Consider the following 14,068-nt stretch of genomic DNA (forward strand, 5'->3'; position numbering starts at 1 on the left):
AAGGAAAAAAAAAATAATACATCTGACAGTATATATCGCCTGTGAAGGCAATCGGTAGTGTCATGGCTTCAAATTCATGAGCCCTTTGGAGGAGAGGTATCAGGATTTCCTTCTATTAGTTCTATAGGATCATCATTACCTCTCAGGGTTATTTATGGAGGAAATGTTTCAGTGTCAACAGTGCTTTAAATCTAGCACGGAGCCAGCGTTGCTCGCTTCCCGCGGAGGGGCTGCCTTTACCACATAACTCATCCGCGGCGAGGCCGAGCATTTGTAAGGTTCCCGTGCTGGAAGGGCAGCACGGTGCTCAGTCGCCCTTCAGCGCCTGTGCTGCAGCTTCACCTGCACGCAGCAGGAAGGAGAGGACTGGGATTTGGTTGCAAGGCTCCATGCAGCCACCCCAGCTCTTGTCCTGCATCCCCATGGCAACCAGCTCCACTGACAAATTAATTTTCTTCTGCTATTAGGAAAAGGAACCTAACCACCATGCCAAATCCCCTCTGATTTTCAGCAAAGCCATTTTTCACCCTCCCCTCGGTTTGTAATTTACTAGTATATTTTGTCCAGATAAACTGCATTCCCACCACACTTAATCCCCACTGCTCCCGCCCCTAAAAGCAGCATTAGATAAAGCAGCAGGTAAGCACCTTGAAAGGTGGAGAAAAATCACGTTATCATGCTTATCCACATAAACATGAGAATCTGTTTAGGCATTTCTGATGGGAAATTAAGTTCAAGGAGGAGGACAGCCCCTGTCCCTTTAAGGAGCCGAGATAGCTTTATTCAAATAAACCCACATCCGACAAGCACCGTCACATCACCGCACCAGTAACAGCAGTGGACACTCCCAGGAGTCTCTTGTGATTCACACACCCCAAGAACACCAAGTTTTGCTCACCGCTAATAAAAAGCACAAGCATTTTCAGACACATGCTTAAGGTTTACAAGCTACAGTGCAATATGGGAAGAAAAAATGACTAAAGACAAAGCTATTTTACACTCACGCCTTCTCCAGATTTCCCGCATCAGCTGGAAAAAGTGGAAAAGCCCAAACACTGGAAGACTGACAATCTGATCTCACCAGATGCTCTTTTAGCAGCACAGTAGATGTGTGCCACAAGGGGATGGAGGTAAGCAGCAACATTTCTGCCTTTCATGGTTTCAAGTAAAAATCCATCCCAGTTCTCATATCCACAAATAAAAAGTCTTAAATCCTAGAATGGTTAAAAAATAATATTACTTGGGGTGCTACAAATACACAAGCATAATAATTTCAGACTTATTGTAGGTGGCATCTTTATTTAGGGGTGGTTTTCTTTTTTAAATCCTTCTTAACCATGTACAGAAAGCGCAGACTGAAACAACAGTGCTTCAGAACATGGCTGTGAAAACAGCGTACAAGCCGAGATGGCTGGGAAAAGGGCAGGAAGACAACTCTTACAGCTATCCCACAGCAGCACAGCACAAGCAGAAAGGACACTTGCAGCAGAATGGTTATATTTTTTTTTAATGGACATTTAAAGACACAAGTTGCAGCAAACATTCAGAACCATGAGCAGCACTGCATGCACTTTGGCTGTAGCATGCTTGAATCCACATGAGGAAAGATGAACTTGTAGGAATCTACAGATCTTCAACTGCAGATGCTGCCAACCATTTCTTTTGCTCTAGTAGCTAGGTTTGCCAGAAATTCTAGGAAGCAAGGCATGATCTGCAAATAAAAAAGGGCCAGGATGTTAAGACAACGTCAAATACAGCCAGCAAGAGTTAGCAATAAATGTCAATACTAAGAAGCTAATTAATCCATACCACCCAGACCCCTGCTGTTCACTATGGGACAGTAGCGGAGCCAAGGCACTGCAGCTAGTCCGGACAGAGAACTGCTTTTCATTTCAGAGGCAGCATTTTCAGCTAATTGAAGAATTGCATCAGGTTTGTCTTGGGACTGTCTAAAGATTTTTCACATCCCAGAGAAAAGAAAAAAGCTTTATAAAGTGAAAACAGGTTTTAGGGAAGTCATTAGCTGGGCTCAGTTATCATGATTCACAGGGAAACTTCAGAAAGCGATTCACTTAGTCCAGAACGACAGGAACCCCCTACCCTTGCACTGGGGGCTCTCACTGCAGTCAGAGGAAACGGAGCGCCCGAAACTTGTGTGGATCAGGACCTAAAGCAGCGACAGAAGGCAGGTGGCACTAATAAATTAATTTAGGAGAGGTTCTTTACCACTACATCACAACGTGTTTTTTCTTTTTTTTGAATTATCTGGCCAAGCACAGTGAACTGTGGCAAGTCTAGGAAAGGGATAATTTAACAGCACAATAGCTGGGAGCCTGCTCTTAGTTACTCCCTCACTCTTAGGCTCCCTAAATTCAACAGTGAGTGCCAGCTTCAACAGAGGCAAGCTATGAACAGCACAGAAAAGAAAAGCTGGGCTTATGCCAGCGTTCAAAGCCATGACATAAACCAGTTCTAAATGATGAAGGTCTAGTTAATGTGCAGAAAGATTTTTTAATTTCTCTCATAACCACTTTATTACAAAATATTCATCTTTTCCGCAGCTGAGAGCCAGGTAATTCTCTCAGTAAAGCAATACTCATAGCCTGGGATTGCTGCTCAGTCTTGTAAAGATGGTTAACAGCAAATGCCATTATTTTAATAGCTATCCTATGCCTCACACAGTACAGTAAAGTTCTGAAGAGAGACTCATTAGGCACTCACTAGCCCTTCAGGACCCTTGATGCGAGCAAAGTCTGATGAAAAAACTCAAATATGTATTTCAGGGTTAAAAGAAGTCAGGAAATTTAAATAGAAGAGTCACATCTTAAGGCATGCCTCTTTGCATAACCATATCCCCAACAACCTTATTAGCATTCTTTACCAGAGCCACTGCAGGTAGGCAGTGACTTTTCCCAATTAAATGGCTCATTTTGCAGCCAGCAGCTACCCGCTTGGTTAATGGCACCTTTGGCCCTCATAATGCCAATTTAATGAGGACATTTTCCACCATTTAGCACTGCCAGATTTTGTCAAGCTATTAGTCACTGCAAAGCCTCTTGGAGTTTCACAATACTATCTTTGTGCAGCCAGAGCTTCTCTCACCACTTATATTACATTAACACTTAGTGTTTAGTAACACTGGCACAGCAGAGGCTCTCGTGCACGTCACCCAAGAAAGGGCCGTGACACACTGAACTATTAGGATCTATCGGTATCTGTGCTCCTTAGCAGCTCGCTGCCTCAGAGCTCAGGTTCCTTTGCCATCACGCTAGCACAAAGACACCGCAGAAACCAACTCAAAAGTCATATTGTGCTCAAATATATTTTTGCTTTTTGACTTCCATGTTACCAGCTAGAACATGATGCACAAGGAAGCTTCTTGTCTTAGGAAACATGGCAAAGCATTCCAGTGATGCACTTACTGGAAGTCAGAAGGACTTTAAAAAAAAGCCTTCAGGTTTAGCATTAATTTTTCACTTTGATTATGGAAATAAATCTTTTTTTTTCTTTCTTCATTATGCCTAGGACACAATCTCATTATCTTGCACATCTGTGACACAAACATTTTTTCGTGTTTTCTGTCAAACTGCAGTTGCTTGTTTTGATAATCTCTCAGGCACTGTAATATATATGTTTTAAGTTCTCAACAGGAGTATCTTGTTCTGACTGACAGCTGCCCTTAAAAGGATGCACTTTGGGAGCAGAGAAAGGCAGTTTGAGGAAGTGAAATGAAGAAGTTTATCAGAAGAGTGTTTAAGGTTGCTTACAAAAATTATTGCATTAGCAAAACGGAGGAACCTGAAAGCACTCACCTGAAGTAGAAGTTTACCAGCAAAAAAAGATGAAAAAATACTGCATTTTAAGTTCTTTATGCAACTATGCACCAGCAGCAATATTTTTTTAAAAATTTTTTATTTGCCCATGTCCCGTAAGAAGTCAGAAGGACAAGTACTAACCCAAGGACTTCTACCCAGACACTACTTTGGTAACATACTGAGGTTTAGTATGTTTCCAAGAAATGGCATCATACCTACCTTCAACATTTGAAGCAAGTTCCAGAAGTCAGTCCTGTTCTCAGAAATAACTCTAGGAAGGAAAAAGACCTTCAGTTTGTTGGTCGTTTTTTTTTTTGCCGGAAGGAGCACTGGGCTGGGTTTTTTTTTTCCCCCTGTGTTGTTCCCTGCCCCCACCCAAAAGCAAGCATGACTATAAAGCTGCATTTCAGAGGACTGCTAATTGCACCTTCTGGCCAAACACTCAACACCCTTGGAAGTCAAGATGTTGTTGGCTGAGCATTTTATTAATGTTGGGAACCGGGTGCAATTTCCTCCATATATACTAAATCCACACCCAACTGTTACTACATGTTTCTACATGTATTTCATGCCAATACTTTGGAGACAACAAACTTAAGTGCCTTCCCCCCCCCCCCCATCTCCTCTGCTGCCAGGTGCGATCATCAATATCTACATAAGGCTAAACGCTGCAGAACTCAAGAGCTGCCCTTTCACAGACAAAACAGGCAGCAAGCAAGGACATGTAGCAGGCCATAAAGGATTGTTGAAGGCAAAAATAGAATAAAGCTGTCACTTCTATTTGTCCTTGGGAAAAAAAAAAAAAAAAGGAAGAACCTTCTCCTGATGCAGTTAAAATTAGCATCATTTTAAATGCTTTTCAAAAGATTTTTGCTCCATCTTCCGCTGATTCTCTGGAGAAAGAGGTAAGCAGGGAAACAATGTCAAGCTACTGATCTCTGAGCAGTTACAGGTTTCAGGCACAGGAAGTCTCAGTCTCTGACCCCTAACGACATTAATGTGTCAGGAGAGCAAACGTCCAAGGTCTCGGGACCGTTAAAATAAAGAATACTGGAATTTACCATTCCTCCATTAATAAAAGACATGGAGGAAACTTGAATTAGCTTTTAACGTAGCATGATAGTAAAACATAGAACATGACGGTAGAAAAGTCACATCTCTTATCTGTCACATAAACAAGATATTAAGAGAACGACTGCCACACCGAAGGACAGGGCTAGCTTCTGCACCCTGTCCCTCCACAGCTGTCCATCCTTCACGATTTAAGATTAGCATGAAATAATTGTCAGGTCGCTCACCATTGCTGAGTGCTCACAGGTTTCAGAGCACTAGCAAAGGCACAGCCTTTTCCTTTCTGCCACCTAATGACACAAACACGGCACTACAGCCACATCTGCAACACGAGCTGGGGCAGGGAGCTGTTCAACAGGCTGCTCACCTCGGGGCTTTGAGACGACCTCCTGGGTCTGCCACTCTGCCACGTCACACAGCTTTCTCTGAAAAAGAAGTGGAAAATATAAACAGCGTTTATTTTAGATTATTAGACATGCTTCAAAGCCTGGTTACACTGTTACTGTTTCGCTGATGACAGAAATGTGAAAGGCCCAGTAAAGAGAAAGAAATACGCAGACATACTGCTACTTTCTGATAGGAATAGGGTCAGGGCTGCCAGCATGTGACTCCCAGGATGTGCTTCCAGTGAGGTCACCAACTCACCAGATGGTTTTAGACAATCACTTTAACTAATTATTCTGTAATACAACAGGATCCTACCATTCTCAAGCCTAAACAGAAAACTACAGTCTTTCTGCTGCACGTCCACTACAGGTCACACAGAACACCCTTCTATTCTATTATATAGAGCTCTCACATCTAAGGCGATAAAAAAAAACCCCACACCAAAGGGAGGCTCAGTTTCTTGAGTCTCCTATTAACCAGCTTATTTATAAATAATGTCAGGCTATCAATCACTCTGGGTGCTCACGGGTTTCAGAACAACCGAGCGTAGAACATAGCCTGTCTCTCTATGCCACCTAATGACACAAAGATGCCACAGCAGCCACCTTTGCAACGCCTGTGGCAGGCTGAACTCCCCCCAAATACTAAAAAAGGTGAGTTACAGATATTTCAAGGTTGTATCACCTACTCAGAAAGTAGTATTACAAAGGTGTTTGGTGCACGTGTAGATACTAAACGGAACACACCATTTAAGAGAGTTAACAGGATGGCTGAAGCTTACTTAGGACAGTCTTTGTCTTAGGTACCACTTACCCTCGATTTTATAAGGCTCACAATCTTTTAAACTTCACCTTTTGTCTTCTGCCAGGCTGAAGGAAGATAAAAAGAATACAGTTAATAACAAGCGTTTAGTTGACTGTGTAACAACCTTCTTTGTGAACCGCACTTCACAGAAAACCAGAAGATTAAAACCCAATTTAAAAAAAAGGCTTGCTGAATCGATTCACTTTAGTTACTCAAATCTTTAAAAAAATATTTCCCTCAAAAGTGCAACCCTTAATTTTCTCCTGTTTTTCAATGGAAGTACAGCCATACTTGCATTAAATCCTAGTACATTGCTATACATTAATTTATAATATACTCCATCACACCGCACACAGCGTGCCCGGAGCCATGAGGGCAGCGGCCGGGGCCTCTCCCCGGCCATGTGGCGGAGCGGGGGTCGCTCTGTCCCGCCTGAGGCCCAGGCGACTCGGGAGGGCGAGCACGCAAGCCCGGGGACCAAAGCCTGCGTTGCCCGGGGGCCGCACGACCCAGCACGGACCGCACCTCACGGCCCGGCAGCCCGCCCTGCTGGACACAGCACCCGCCCGCCCCGCCGTGCACACCTGCCGCCTCCTGGCCCGGCGGCCATCTCCTCACGCCGCAGCCGCCTCCTGGCCCGGCGGCCATCTCCTCACGCCGCAGCCTCCCCGCCTGCGGCGCCGGGGCAGAGGCGCGACCGGCCGCCGCCAGGGCCCGCCCTGAGGAAGCCCCGCTGCAACATGGCGCGGGAAGGGCGGCCCGCGGAGAGCGGCCGGGCCCGACCCACAAGAGCCCTCCTGGGCCAGCGCCGCCTGCCCGCGCCCCGGCCCCCCCGCAGCACAAGCCGCCCGCCTGAGGGGGCGAAATGCGCCGGCCCCCTCCTCAAAGCCCTGGGCGGCTGCGGCCTCGCCCGCCTGAGGGGACCCCAGACCTTCCTCACCCCACCGGGCCCGTGGCAGACCGAGCGCCTGCGCCTCTGCGCCCCCCCCGCGCGCGGAAAGGCCTGCCGCACTCCCGCCTGCCGCTTATATAGGGCGGGCGGGCGAGAGCGTCGCGGGGACAGTCCGCGCGGCCCAGCGCTCCCACTAGCGCCCCCTGCTGGGCGGGAAGACGCAGAGTAGCAAGCGGCCCCGCCGCGACCGGGGACACGGGGCAGGGACAAAGATGAGAACGCGGACGAGGACCTCCGGCCCAGACCCCTTCCCCACGCTGGGCCTGACCCCCAGCGCTGCGGGACTGCCCTACAGCCTCACACCGAGACACGCGGCGTATTAGGGACGGGATTTCCCTTTTCCCAGGCGCACCCTGGAGTCCCCCACTCCCTGAGGTGCTGGCAGAGGCTGGACTCGGAGGGTGTGCCCTAGGACAAAGCGGGGACCCTCCAACTCTGTGACACACCAGCTTCCTCCTTCCCAGGCTGGGAACACCCTTTACCCCTTTAAAGCCCATCCCTTGACCATAAACCTTTGCCTGAGACTCCCCCGTACCTTCCCTTTTCCCAAGAAAGCAAGAAAAAAAGATGGCAGGGCCCTTTATTTGCCAAGAAGAGGTGCGACACACAAGCTGTTTCACAAGAGATCACAAGCTCAGGAAGGCCACAGGACAGGGGCACCTCCTTGCAACAGGGACAAGTGCCAGGACACTGGCCCTGCCTGGCCTGGCTCTGTTTCCCTCTCCATTGCTTCAGGCAATGTTTTTTTGAGCTAGAGACCCACCACAGCTGTGACCGCCGTGGGATCTCTGTGCAGCTGCAGAGCTGGGGGGGTCCCTTCCACAACCAGCCCAGCTCCACCAAAAGCTGGTGTTCTGGGTGCGGGGCAAGTCCGGCAGTGCCTGTGGGAGTGGAGCAGGACGCCCATCACTGAGCTGCTGGGCATGGCCAAGCTTGTCCCTACGGCTTATTGCCCTCCGCTTTGCTCTGCAGCTCAGCAAAGGCCTCATTCTGCCGCCTCTTGTCTTTGGCGCGGATGATGGTCATCCTGAAGAGCTTGCAGTAGAGCTCCATGGCAGTGGGGCTGTCATCGTTCCCAGGGATTGGGTAGGTGATCAAACAGGGGTTGCAGTTTGTGTCCACCACCCCCACCGTGGGGATGTTCATCTTGGCAGCGTCCCGGATGGCCACGTGGGGCTCAAAGGCATTGTTGAGGCTGCTGAGGAAGATGAGGAGGTCGGGCAGGCGGACTCCAGACCCGAACTGGATATGGGCATTGGTGAGGAGGCCGCCCTGCCAGTAACGGGTGTGGGCATACTCCCCACAGTCCCTCGCTGTGCTCTCGACCAGGTGGCAGAACTGGCGTTTGCGGCTGACGAAGAGGATGATGCCCTTGCGGTAGGCGATGTGGGCGGTGAAGTTGAGGGCCAGCTGGAGGTGCTGCATCGTCTGATCCAAGTCGATGATGTCCTGATCCAGGCGGCAGCCGAAGATGTAGGGCTCCATGAACCTGCAGGGGGAGGGCGACACAAGGGGACGCGGGGACAGGGTGTTACAGCCATGGAGCAGCGTTTCTGAATGTGGCGTGGCACCGCTTCTGTGGCTTCTACCTTCCCACACTCCAGCCCCCAGCTGACACCAGAGGTGCTCTCTGCAGGGAACCCTCGCGCACAGTGTCTGCTCCACCTGGGCCTGGGGGCTGCAGGTCTCACCCCCACTCAGTGCCTGTGCTGAGGGGGCGCCCTGCACTTCTGCGGGGCACTAACCATGGCCAGGCTGCAACACGGGTCCGTGCGGGCACTTCCAGACACAGACCAGTCTAGTGCAGCCTCCGCAGGCTGGTGTGGTTCCAGGGAATCGCTCCTGCCGCCAGCAAGCGCTGGATCACTGAACAGGATCACTCACCTATGCCGACAGCCCTTTTTGTGCCCCAGGTGCACCCGAGCATCAAAGAGATCCTTCAGGGAGAAGAGCTCCTTCACATTGAAGAAGTCGGGGTGGCTGAGAGGCTCGGACAGCAGCTTGTCACCCGCAGCTGCGGGAAGGGAAAACACAAATAAATCCCTGTCCCCTCCCGCTGTGCCTGAGGGGACGAGCCGGGCCAGGGCCACTCAATCACGAAAAGGGCCTGGCGACACCAGGGGTGACAGGCGACCCCGTGATGCCGGGACTCGGCTCGTCCCGCGTTTCCCCGGGGAAGGGGCCGAGGGCGGCAGGACTCACCGCGGGGCTGGGCCGCGGGGGCCGCTACGGTGCTGAGGAGCCGCGGGGCTGCTGCGGGGAGAGAAACAGGGGGGGTCACCGGGGGCGGCGAGGGTGTGTATGTCACCGGGGGGGGCGGGAGGGGAGTCACTGGGGGGGGGGGGGGGGGAACCGGGGGGGCGGGTCATCGGGGGGGTGGGAGGGGAGTCACTTGGGGGGGGTGTCACCGGGGGGGGGCGGGTCACCGGGGGGGGGCGGGAGGGGAGTCATTTGGGGGGCGGGTCACCGGGGAGGTTGTCACCGGGGGGGGCGGGTCACCGAGGGAGGGCGGAGGGCCGGGCCGGCCAGGACCCGCTCACCTGCCCGTAAGAGCCGCGGCACCGCCATGCTCCCCGCCCGACAGCCGCAGGGGCAGCAGGAGGAAGACGGCGAGGAGGAAGGTCAGGCGGCGCCTTCCGCTTCCGGCGCGGCGGGCGGCACCGCCCCGCCCCCCCCGAGCCCCGCCCCCCCCGAGCCCCGCCCCCCCGAGCCCCGCCCCCCCCGAGCCCCGCCCCCCCCGAGCCCCGCCCCCCCCGGCTCGGAGCGACCGCTGCCCGCCCGCAGCGCCCCGTCGCCGGGTAACGCGCGGCCCCGGCGCCATGGCACAGCCCGGCCCGCGCACCAGCGAGCTGTACCGCACCAGCCCCGGCCTGCCCGGCCGCTTCCAGCAGCCCGCCTGCTTCCAGGGCTACGGGTGAGCCTGCTCCCCTCTCCCCCCCCCCCGCCCCGCCCCGCGGAGCGCTCCCCCGGGCAGCCCCGCTCCCACGCGCGCTCTCTCTTCTCCCCCCTGGCAGGATGCCGCAGCCTCACCCCCGGTACCGGACCAGCAGCCAGGCGTACGGCAGCAAAGCCCCCACGGTGCACGAGGTGCCGGTAGGTTGGGCTGTGGGGCAAGGGGGCACCCCCGGGCATCAAAGGTTTGGCCTGTTAAACCACGGTACCTCTGCAGCATCCCCTGGCAACGACACCCCTCCCCCCATCACCCAAGGTGATGAAGGTGAAGCACCTTCATCACCTCTGCAGCATCCCCTGGCAATGACACACACACCCCCATCCCCCAAGGTGATGAAGTGCCTTCATCACCTCTGCAGCATCCTCTAGCAATGACACCCCCCACCCCCCCAAGGTGATGAAGTGCCTTTATCACAGCACCCAAACTCCAGCGCATGGCAGGTGCCGCAGGCATTGGCATTTAAAACATCTTCCTCCCCTTTTCCCGCTCCTGCAGACCTCTTTCCATGTCACTTCGCACACCTTTTCCAAAACTCTGGCACAGTGTGGCATGTACAGAAACAACGGGCTCAACACCTCCCTGGAGAAAAGCCATGTCACTGGTGTGGGCAACTTCATCACCGCCCATGACCACCTCGATTTCCACCCCAGCTACAACGCCAGCGGCCCCTCGCACTGCTAGCTGGCACCGGTGGCCATGGCAGTGGTTTATTGCTGGCTGCCTCGGTGAAAAACCAGAAAAAAACCAACAACCAAGCAAGCAAACAACAGCACTGACCTTGGCCAAACCATGCCGCTAAGCCTCGTGTGAAGGCATGACAGGAGCACGCCACCGTCACGCTGCAGATGCTGAATGCGGTTACGGGCTATTTCATCAAGAATAAGGTGGGTTTCGGCTCCTGTCATGTTGTTAGCGCCCGTGGGTGCAGGTCACCTCTCAGCGCAGCCTTGGGATGTCACGGGTGTTGCCACTGAGGACAGTAAAACTGTATAGACCATCAGGAAAATAACGTGGCACACTAAGCAGCAGCAGGATAATGCACATGCTTCACACTATTAACCACGTTAAGTCAGGTTTCAATGAGAATTTTGCTCCTGAACACAGGGGAAGAGGAAAATAAAAATCTTTCAGTTTGGTAATGTGAGACTTGCTATTACCATGTGATGAACAACTACAAAATTAGCAGGTTAAAGGCAGCAGCACATTTCTAAAAATACACCCCAACCCAAACTGTTGTATGTACTTCTTTTTTAACAGCACACTACCCAGCCAAGGTCACAACTTTAGTTTTGGGGGAAAAGCAGTTAAAATCTCTGATCTCAAAACTGAGTTCAGTAATTTGTTCGGAAAAACACATACAGCCACTTTGGTACTAGACAAAACCCACTAATTTACAGAACTAACGTTATTAGGAATAGTATCTTAACTTAAAAAGTTTTAATGTGATTAAATGTCAGTTAAATAGCTCATATGAAGTATTTTACTTAATTGTAGGCAGCATATAGTTATAAATTCTAGAACAATATGTATTACATATATATATTCCCTTAACCTTTTCTTTGTCACTAATGAGCCTTTAAACTTCTGCCTCATGTACCACATATCATTACAAATTAAGATTTTAAAGCTGTTTCTGTACTATTTAATGAATAACCAAATTGCATATTTTCCAGAGTTATTCAATAAGCCTTTGAATTTCTTTTAGAAAGCATGTTCATCTTTCTTACCTCTCAAAATGACAATATTTTAAGGAATTATTCAAATAAAGACAACTAATCAAAAAGAAAATGTTTTCTAAAGTTTTACTGTAACAACTATAGTTACACAGCCAGTGAAAGTGCATCATTCAGACAGTAGCTGTGCTAAAAAGGAACCTTGGCGTGTTCGGCTTAAAAACTAGTCTTGAAGAGAAACTAGTCTGCCTGTTTATGGATGAGGAACAGTCCTACTTTACAGGTGTAACATAGTGATAGTATATATTTAAAATGAGCATACTACTATTCTAGGTGTTTGCTGGAAAAAAAGATTAAAAAGTGAGTATAATCATACGTCCAAATACCACTGCAAATTATATTCTTTGCATGTTATAAATATTCCCTATTTGTGTCATTTTTATAAAGCCTTATAAACTGCACAGGCAGCATATACAACTACCTGACGGGCTGTAGGCAGGGGGGGGTCGGTCTCCTCCCCCAGGTAACAAGCGACAGGACAAGAGGAAACAGCCTCAAGTTGCCCCAGGGGAGGTTTAGATCAGGTATTAGGAAAAAATTCTTCACCGAAAGGGTGTTGAGGCATTGGAAGGGGCTGCCCAGGGAGGTGGTGGAATCCCCATCCCTGGAGGTGCGTAAAAACCACATAGATGTGGTGCTTAGGGACATGGTTTCGTGGTGGGCTTGGCAGTGCCGGGTTAACGCTTGGACCCGATGATCTTAAAGGTCTTTTCCAACCTAACTGATTCTATGATTCTGTACTTAAACACACCTGTAAGGTATTCTGTTAACAATGTCACTAAGCAAAATTCTGAAGTCCAAAACAACTCAAGTGTGTCAGGTCTGTATTTGTGCTTTTTTTTTTTTCACACATTCAGACCACAGTGTAGCTACAGGCCAGGTTTCAATCACACCTACCAAACAATTCCAGTTTTCACTGCAATGCATTTGGTTATCTCAAACAGAAGAATAGCTGGCTAAACTCACCTTTGCTGAAAACACACCAATACATTGGAACAAGTAAATCCGCTAAGCAGAAATGGGTCTGAAAAGTTAACTTTAAAAATATTTAACAACCGTCTATCATTCACTGTTATTCTACTATCAGACTCTAAACAGTAACTTGAGCTTCTCATAACTTCCCTTTCTTTTCCTGAAACGAAAAAATAACATAAAGTGCTAAATGAATATAAACAGTTACGACAATTTTACACATACTTTTATCCACAGATTTTCTGCAGGTGGAATAATTCAGGGATAAGACTGCCTCTTAAAAATATAAATTTAGTGGCTTTTCTCACATAGCTTCCACTCGTTTTCATACTTCCATCTAAAACCACCCACCTCTTTTCTTCCTTGCCTTAACTTCTTCCCTTTTTTTTTTTATTCTTGAACTGAAACCAGTTCCTTTGAACAGTTTTGCATCCAATTCACTTCCACTGAGGTTCGCTGAGAAGGGAAGACACAAGCTTCAGTCACAGCCAGCCCCGAGACATGCCTCTACACACTGATTTGCTTGAAGACTACGCTTAGTACTTGGGTCAAAGACTTATTTCCCTTGTATTTACTTTCCTACATCTCCCTATTTTAGTGGGCTTAAGAAATAGTGATCCGTTTGTTCAGATGTTAAGAGACCCAATACACACAAGAAATACCTGTACAAATTCAAAATATCATCCCAAAGATGACACGTTCACTGCAGATATTCTACCCAAAACAGTCTCTTTCTGCTCTGTATTTTGAAAGCACGATTTTCATGTTTGCAGACAAAAAACTATGTTGGGCTGTACTATCAGACCAAGCCAATCTGCAGTTCTTAAAGGTTTGAAAAAATTAAAAGCATATACATCAATAAAAGAAATGGTGGCAGAGATGGTGAGTGCCTTCCTTGTGTAAAAAGCAGCCACATGTCAAAACACATGTTCCTAAAATAGCAGCAAAGAACTGTTTATAAAAAATTAAGGTAGCCCTTGTGGTCCCCTGAGGATCCTTGAAGACTGCCCTTCCTGAAGTACAGAAAAGCAGTCACTGTCATAAAAATAAACAATATTCCTACTTTCAAAGTCCTCAGCAAGCACAGATTTATCTGAGAACTCTGGTACTGCAATCAGGATGCCGTAACCTACCAGCAGCAATAATAAAATATACTGAGTAGTTTAATAATGTAACAACCAAATTACCAAAACCCCACCCCCAAAACAAAACAACTTATTCGCATGCTTGAGCGTACCTGGGTTCATGGTTGCCTGCACATATCTACTGCAATAAAGGATCAAATTAAGGCCTTAAGAGGGTTGAAATAATGGAAAAAGGAGCTTGTTCTGGGCAATCACTAGAACTATCATTGCAGCGCTGAAAAGGGCCAGGAGGGACA

The 14,068-nt window shown here is 49.2% G+C and overlaps 2 protein-coding genes, 1 long non-coding RNA gene and 2 other non-coding genes across 6 annotated transcripts; 1 reads left to right on the forward strand and 4 right to left on the reverse strand.

The window, feature by feature from the left end:
- Window positions 1-1,271: 1,271 nt before the first annotated feature.
- LOC106112072 (uncharacterized) lies at window positions 1,272-7,078 on the reverse strand. Of its 2 annotated transcripts, none has more exons than XR_008745481.1 (5): window positions 6,662-7,078; window positions 6,087-6,142; window positions 5,254-5,311; window positions 4,035-4,103; window positions 1,272-1,711 (listed from the first exon to the last, which is right to left on the reverse strand). It is a non-coding gene; the product is annotated as an uncharacterized LOC106112072 (long non-coding RNA). The 2 variants fall into 2 exon arrangements; XR_008745480.1 differs by having other exon boundaries at window positions 4,035-4,086; window positions 6,662-7,077.
- On the reverse strand, window positions 5,097-5,230 carry LOC114010478 (small nucleolar RNA SNORA17). Its single transcript, XR_003551897.1, has one exon. It is a non-coding gene; the product is annotated as a small nucleolar RNA SNORA17 (small nucleolar RNA).
- Window positions 5,767-5,899, reverse strand: LOC114010477 (small nucleolar RNA SNORA17). Its single transcript, XR_003551896.1, has one exon. It is a non-coding gene; the product is annotated as a small nucleolar RNA SNORA17 (small nucleolar RNA).
- A 515-nt stretch (window positions 7,079-7,593) lies between the features above and the next one.
- MRPS2 (mitochondrial ribosomal protein S2) lies at window positions 7,594-9,679 on the reverse strand. Its single transcript, XM_055793658.1, has 4 exons — window positions 9,570-9,679; window positions 9,232-9,282; window positions 8,914-9,043; window positions 7,594-8,518 (listed from the first exon to the last, which is right to left on the reverse strand). Exons 1-4 carry the CDS (start codon window positions 9,595-9,597, stop codon window positions 7,969-7,971), a joined length of 759 nt encoding a protein of 252 aa, XP_055649633.1. The 5' UTR covers window positions 9,598-9,679; the 3' UTR covers window positions 7,594-7,968.
- Window positions 9,680-9,778: 99 nt separating this feature from the next.
- PIERCE1 (piercer of microtubule wall 1) lies at window positions 9,779-11,126 on the forward strand. The gene is made up of 3 exons (XM_055811224.1): window positions 9,779-9,943; window positions 10,044-10,122; window positions 10,478-11,126. The coding sequence occupies exons 1-3, from the start codon at window positions 9,849-9,851 to the stop codon at window positions 10,661-10,663; spliced, it is 360 nt and encodes a 119-aa protein (XP_055667199.1). The 5' UTR covers window positions 9,779-9,848; the 3' UTR covers window positions 10,664-11,126.
- Window positions 11,127-14,068: the final 2,942 nt, after the last annotated feature.

This window comes from Falco peregrinus, chromosome 1 (assembly GCF_023634155.1).
Source record: "Falco peregrinus isolate bFalPer1 chromosome 1, bFalPer1.pri, whole genome shotgun sequence".
Taxonomy (NCBI): domain Eukaryota; kingdom Metazoa; phylum Chordata; class Aves; order Falconiformes; family Falconidae; genus Falco; species Falco peregrinus.